The sequence below is a fragment of the Euphorbia lathyris genome, chromosome 1, assembly GCF_963576675.1.
Source record: "Euphorbia lathyris chromosome 1, ddEupLath1.1, whole genome shotgun sequence".
In the NCBI taxonomy this organism is placed as follows: domain Eukaryota; kingdom Viridiplantae; phylum Streptophyta; class Magnoliopsida; order Malpighiales; family Euphorbiaceae; genus Euphorbia; species Euphorbia lathyris.
In genome coordinates, this window is record NC_088910.1 from 11,935,063 (window position 1) to 11,942,573 (window position 7,511).

Sequence of the window (7,511 nt, forward strand, 5' to 3'; positions counted from 1 at the left end):
GTATACTAAGTTACTAACAAACATGCTAACCAAATTAGTTTTTGCTGGGGTTATCAGTTGACATTTTCTATATATATATATTTGGCCAATTTCTAGTCTTGCCTTTTATGCATTCAAATGAAAGTTTAAGGTAATGTATTAATGAGAAAAGAAAAATGGGAATGGAAATGGTGAGAAGATTATGAAGGAACAAAGTTATGTCAGTCTCTTGCTGGATTCATTGTTTTACCACCAGTCTACATGTTGGATTCGAGCTGCTAATGCATTGCATTTGTTTATACCCTCACGAAGCAATTCAGGTTCTGTTTTCGTCTCTATGCTCTTATAGCTATGATATGATTCTGTCCAAACTTGCCTTTTCATTCGTAATAATTTGGATCTCATTTAATATTTTAATTCTGTTTCTTTCAGTTATTGAAAAATCAATACAGCAAGGGAATCTTGAGAGAGACTTGAAGTATCTCTCTGTTTCAATTTTAAACATAAATTACAATTCACTATAGCACAAAGAATACATAAATGGTACGTGCAGTATATATAATACTGTATTAAGTAATATTCTGCATCTCCCTATGAGAAGGTCTCAGAGCTTCTCTCTTCATCATATAAAGCAGAAACTCATTCAATGTGTCAATTCTCGCAACACCTCCGACGACCTCCCTGCACCGCGGTGAACCCTGCCATTCTGAAATTATCTTTTCTGCCCGCCGGACAATAACATCCATGTCTGCTCCATGATTCCCCCAGACCAACTGGTTTCTGTTATACCATAAAGCCCATAGAAGAGCAGTAGTTTTAGCTGCCAACTCTGCAGAAACCGATATCAGCATCTCAAGCGCCCATCCTTCACCCAATTCCCTGGGCTGCTCCAGGTCAGCCTAAGCCTACCTTCTGTCAACATGCTCTCGCAAATGCACATCCTGCGAACATGAAAAGATTTTTGGTCTGAATCTTTACTTCAACCTGATTGGTACAATGGAGAAAACAAAACAATTAAGTGAAATTGTAAAATGCCTTTGAAGTTGCAGGCACATTTATGAACATAATGCTCATTGGATTGTAATTCAAACCTGCACAAATTAGAATACCAATTAAGACAAAATTAAAGCATTAGATCAATATTATCAAGAGATTAATGCAACTCACTCGCTTGGAGCCTAGGAGAAGTTGAATTCCACAGTGTGACAAGGTAAAATTCGAGCTAAAATTAAACAAATACTTGAGAGCTACCTATCTTCACTTCAACTTGATTGGTACAGTAAAGAAAACAAAACAATTAAATGAAATTATAAATGCCTTTCAAGTTGCATCATTATAATTTATAGGGATAAGGTACCAAAATAGGTCTAAGGTTTTTGGGGAAGTACCAATTTAGACTCAACGATCAAAATGGTACCAATATAGGCTTAACGTTTACACCATAATATCAATTTAGGCTTAATGTTTACAATGTAGCATCAATTTAGGTCTCACATACAAAATAACACCAATATATTGCATGAGCCAGAAATTTATGAGTAATGAAATGTTTGATGAAAAACAAATATAAGGTTTTAATGGACAAGAATACTAATTAATTGTATTATAATAAAAAAGAAAATAGAACTAAACTAAAAGATAACATATAAATCTTAATAGGAAAAGAATATAATATGATTAATTTAAATATGACGTTTAGTTTAAATTTTATATATTTTGTAAACGTTAAGCTTAAATTCGTATTATTTTGTAAACGTTAAGCCTATATTGGTGCTATTTTGTACGTGAGGCCTAAATTGATGCTATATTGTAAACGTTAAGCCTAAATTGATATTATAGTATAAACGTTAAGCCTATATTAGTGCTATTTTGAACGTTGAGCCTAAATTGGTATTTTCCCAATAACCTTAGGACTATTTTGGTACCTTATCCCTAATTTATAAGAACATTAAACATAAGATTCAGCCATTGTCCAAACATTAATCCTATGAATTTAGTCAAATAAAATAAAATTGACATTATTGAGCCACCAGTATCTATCAATTAGTTTTAACTTACAGCTAATCAAGCAAAACAAAACATAGCAGTACAAACATTAAGTAATTTCATTAGAAGGGCTTGTCGGCAAACAAGAAGGCTGTGTATTAAGTAATTTCATTAGTAAACTTTGTGGCAGTTGGAAGTAAGAAAACAAATTTTTAGCTCAACTCACCTGGTAGATATAACTACTATCTTTTGGATTTGACCTTGAGCAGCACTCAGCCGAGGCATGTTAAGCACGAGTGTTTCAGGAAATGTTTCTTGTGCCAGACCTGGTAACTTTAACAATCCAAGTCTCACCAACAAATCAATTCTTTCGCCATTGCACTCTGGTTCTGGTTTTCTACCACCTAATAGAGTAGCAGAAAATAAATCAATGTATGCAAGAAATGTGTCTCATAGTGTCGGCTATAATATTAGCAATTTACCATACCTATGACATTTTGAACCAGATGAAGTAGAAGCAACATTTCCATTTATTTTGAGCATAAAGTTACCACCAGTTCTTAGGGTGGCAGATGGAAGAAACACCTGAGACGAATTTTCCTGGTTCATCAAAGCTGACACACAATTGGTATGCTCTTCCCATTCTTGGTCTTTGCAGTTCTTCACTGATGAAAGCCAATGCACAGTCAAAGGTAGATGTGCACAAGCATCGGAATAGGATCCATAGAGTTGGTGAAAGCTTTTCTTAGATAATCCAAGCCAGAAGGTCCCTTCAACAAAGGTTCCATCATTCTTATACATGCTTTGCTGATTTCTTGTTTCAGAGCCTGACATAAAAATAAGCCTCAATTATTCGAATCTAAAACACAGCAGTACAAACATTTCTACCATGATCTTCCTATCCACCTTGTGTTAATAATAAATCTAAAAAAGCATACAATAAACCATAAGTTTGATATGAAGCTTCCGAAATTACTTGATTCGTGCTTGAAGGAGATAACCCTTGCTCTATTCCAAACCGATGTACAGTTCAAGTTCGTCCACGAAATGAAAAACAAAAGTTTAGAATTTAACACAAAGTTCAGGACTATTCAACTAAATTAAACAAATACCATTCAATTCAATTAAATTAATCAAAGACTATTCAATTCAATTAAGCTTTTATGCAACAACAACAATTCAAACTAAGATTTTATAAAAAAACAACAGCAATTCAAACAGAGCTTTTATAAAAAATAAAACAGCAATCCAATTCAATTGAGAGAGACCATAATTTGAGCAGGAGCAAATGTTACCAACAACAACAATTCACTTAAGCTTTTATCAAAATGAAATTCAATTAGCAATTCAATTATGGATTTATAAAAAAAACAACAGCAATTCAATCAATTAAGCTTTTGTGCTTTCAATTCAACTAAGCTTTTATGCTTGTAAGCAATTCAATTAAGCTTTTAAGCAAATGTTACCTGTTATCTCTGCAGAAGTTGATTCAAGTTTCAGTTGAAAAAGAGAGAATGTTGCCGTCGGTGGCAGAGGAGCAGCGCTGGCGGTGGTATGTCTCCAATTCGCAGAGTGGTTGGCCGGCTCTCTTTCTCTTTTGCGATTTCCCCAATTCGCAGCAATTAGGAATTAGATTAAGAGGAGAATACGGCAGTCGAGAATCAGTGATCAAACGGTGGGGAAGAGAGAGAAAGGGGAGAGCTGGGAATCAGCGTTGATGGTGGGGAGGAGAGAGTCGAATTGGAAGAAAAGAGAGAGAAGCCGTGAATCGGTAATTAACGGTGGGGGAAGAGAGAGAAAGGGGTATTAGTATTTTAATTTAATTAAGCAAGTTAATTAAATAACTCTTATACTGTTTGTTAATTATTCTTCCTTTAGAATAAAAGGTAAGGGACTATAGCCTCACTATATATATATATATATGGATTATTTCTCAATGGGTATTATCCATCCATAGGTAACTTTGAAAAATGTGTAAATTTATTAAAATAACTTGAAAATAACAAATTACAAAACATGGGACTATAAATACAATATGGAAATTCGTGTATTATACATCTTTTCCAACAAAAGAAAAGAAAAGAAATACTTGTTGGTGTTATTGAACTTTAATTGCTTTCTTCAATAATAAAGATGGAAGATTCTATCCGAATATAACCTTGAAAACAATAAGTTTTTACTTACTTACCCTTTATAAAAGAATAACTGAAGTTATACTAATGTAGCTACAAGTTTTTGTTTCAATGTGATTTGTAATTCCAATGTAACCTGGTCAATATTAATGACAAATCCATTCCATTACTGATATTCCAATACTATTAAATTGGCCCGATTAATCCATCATAAAACTTCTGTCACACCCGACCCTAGACAACCTCAATCGGCATCGGGTGTGAAATAGAAAGATCATAATCAATACTTAGGAGTCTCCAATTTATCCAAATATCATTATATTACAATTGCAATACCAAAGTTCTAACCATAATTCTAACAATAAGCAGCCAACTTCCAAACCTCGCCTAATCGGTCAATAACATTCTCTATATCCTGTATTTTCTCACCTTTTTTTTTGAATAAAAGACGGGACGAGAGGAGAGAGCAAGGACATCCCAGCTAGGCTGGCACCCCCGCGACCTGCTACGCAAACCCAATTCATTAAAAAGAAAAGCCATACAGAGGAGAAGAGAAAAAAGTAAACGAGTCTAAGAAAATCGAAACTGAGCAAAATTACAAATGTCGTCCATAATAAAGTCATGGCAAAAGGCAGGGGCCGAGTGCCACCACCGGACGCCATTGGTTAGAGCGCCGAATTTTGCAAGAGCATCAGCCGTGCGGTTGCCTTCCCTAAAGATGTGAGAAGCATAGATTTCCATCATTGAACATTGTTGCAAACATTTGAGCCAAGCCCTTCTAATCCGCCATGGCACGTCTGTTGTCACGTCCGTGTCTAAATTTCTAGAATTTATACCTTGATAGTAATATATATTGTATTTATTAGGTGGATGATTTTTATTTGGTGCTATAGAAAAAGTTTTGAGTTAATTCGATGATTTTATGTGTAAATTAAAAGTTAAGATAATTTTTAAAGATTATATAAAGATGGAGGATCAAACTTAATTTTTTTTATTTGGATATATATATATATGATGAGAAACGGTGATGATAATCATCTTTATTCTTTTTTTTTTTGTTCCTTTTCTTTCTGTCTCTTCATCTTCTTCGTCATTTTTATCGTTCTTCGACCGTTTCTCCACCGTTTCTTCGATTTACGGAGATTCGACCGTTCAAATCACTCGAAATTGAAACCATAGTATCCTTATGTATAGATCTAAGTCCTAGCCGAAGAGTTTTTGAGTTTCGGTAGTGTTTGGAGGAAAATGTCTTAGACAGAGTTTAGAGGCGAATTGAACGGATTTGTGGTCTTTAATTAGTAGCAAAGGTAAGTAACTATCACCTATATTTTGAGTTTTATGTATACAGATATATATATAATCAAAGAAGTTTCAGAAAATGATATTTTAGGGTTATGTAGGAATTTAAAATTGGGGATTTTCTTGATTTTGCTTTTTATTGTGAAATTACAGTTCAAATGAAGCTATTGATTATGCTTCTATGTGAATTTCAGATTTTACTTGATTATGTTGATTTAAGGCTTAATTTGTTTGATTATATATGTTTTTGGTTTCAATATGTATCTATATTGAACAAAATGAATTTGATGATTTCTTACGAATTGTTTTTGGATTGAGAAATCTGTTACGGTTATTGTTGTTATTATTTTGGGTTGAAGTCCAAATATGATTTTTATGATACAAAAGGGCTAATTGAAGCCAAATGATTTATGGTGATGAAATAGTTTGGAATTTGATTGTGAAATGATATTTGAGCACGTTATGATTTTATGATTTTATGATTTTATGATTTTATATCCATCGAGAGCTATCCGGATCGGTGGTTCCATATTTGAAGACCATGTTCAGTGAGGGACATGGCCTGTGTACACAGTTTGAAAGACCTATTGGGTATGGCAAAGAAGTGTTGGGTAAGACCATATGGGATAGGTAATGTTAAGAGACGTCTCGATTATATATGTGGTTATGGATTGATACTTAAAGGGAGAAACTCGAGAATGGATACAATATTTTAAGTTCATTTGGATTATGTTTTCCATTATGATTGATTTTGATATAAGGTTTTACGTTTTATTGATTACGATTTGGCTTGATAAAACGCTTATTTGATTATCATATTTTATACGGTTTTGAACTCAAGAATCGATACAAGATTATATATTTTTGGTTTTTGGTTTACTACTTTGTCTCATGTTTTTAATTGTTTTAATGTTTTTAGGTGAGAAAGTACAAGATAGAGAGAAGGTTACCGACCAATTAGGCGAGAATCAGAAGTTGTTGCTTATTGTTAGAATTATTATTAGAACTTTACTATTTAATTGATTGTGATCTAAATTTGGAGAGTATTAAGTATTGATTATGATCTTTCTATTTCACGCCCGATGCCGATTGAGGTCGTTTAGGGTCGGGTGTGACATCAGTTGAACGTGACTGTAGGAGCTTTACGACATATAGGGAGTCAGATTCGATCCAGAGGGAGTTCCAACCTCGTTCCCATGCAAGATCGATAGCAAAAACTGCAGCCATTAGCTCCGCTAGGTGTGCAGGCGCTGATTGGATGGGGAAAGCAAAACATCCCCGCGGGAACCCCCTGCTTGTGCAGAAGACCCCGCCTGCACCTGCTGGTCCGTTGGTGCCTAATGATGATCCATCCGTGTTGATTTTAAACTGGCCCTGCAGCGGCGGGTGCCATCGCACACTTTTGATTATTGGTGCCGGGGGAGGGCGAGGCCTGAGCAACAACTTCTGAAGAATGCGTCCTTCTGCCAAGCTGAAGTGTAGCCTTTGCGGATACCATTTGACTCCCGGATGTGGCTGGAGAGAGCGGAGACCGCTTTTTGGATTGAAGAGAGATCTGAGTCAAATATTACAGCATTCCGAGTTTGCCATACAAGCCAGAGACAGTGGATTACCGCCGATTGCTAAAGAGATCTGACCTGGGAGCCAAATTTAATCAGTCTGTTAAAGAAGAAAATGAAGGTACCTGTGAAGTCTATCACGACATCAAATGTTTCGCTAAGATGCAGCCAAATAGTTCTTGAGAACTTGCACCCTGTGAATAAGTGAAGCTGGGATTCAGTGTCAGAATTTCAGAGGCAACATCTTGACGCCAGAGCAATGCCCCGCTTTTGGAGGTTATCATGCGTGCTCAGCCGGGCATGGAGAAGCCGCCAACAAAGGAAGGATCTGGACGGCGGAATTTGCAACCCCCAAATGAAACGGTGCCAAGGAACGACCTGCTGGGCAGGCTGCAAAAACTTATAGTAACCTTTTGCTGTGTAGTTCCCAGATTTGTTGGGCTCCCAAATACAGATGTCCCGATCGCTATTGACCCTCTTCACGTCACTGATCTGACCCACAATTTGGGGCGGAAGAGCATGGAGGTTTGTCCAGTAATCACCAACCATGAACTGC

At 35.8% G+C, this 7,511-nt stretch overlaps 1 protein-coding gene across 4 annotated transcripts; it reads right to left on the bottom strand.

Annotated features, from left to right (window-relative positions):
- Positions 1-383: 383 nt before the first annotated feature.
- On the bottom strand, positions 384-3,850 carry LOC136221858 (uncharacterized). Of its 4 annotated transcripts, XM_066009339.1 has the most exons (6): positions 3,432-3,848; positions 2,942-2,973; positions 2,453-2,792; positions 2,192-2,369; positions 1,015-1,070; positions 384-920 (listed from the first exon to the last, which is right to left on the bottom strand). In XM_066009339.1, the coding sequence occupies exons 3-6, from the start codon at positions 2,493-2,495 to the stop codon at positions 895-897; spliced, it is 303 nt and encodes a 100-aa protein (XP_065865411.1). In that variant the 5' UTR covers positions 2,496-2,792; positions 2,942-2,973; positions 3,432-3,848; the 3' UTR covers positions 384-894. The 4 variants fall into 4 exon arrangements, with proteins under 4 accessions (XP_065865411.1, XP_065865404.1, XP_065865389.1 ...); XM_066009332.1 differs by lacking the exon at positions 1,015-1,070 and having other exon boundaries at positions 3,432-3,850; XM_066009317.1 differs by having other exon boundaries at positions 384-1,070; positions 3,432-3,850.
- Between the last annotated feature and the right edge of the window lie 3,661 nt (positions 3,851-7,511).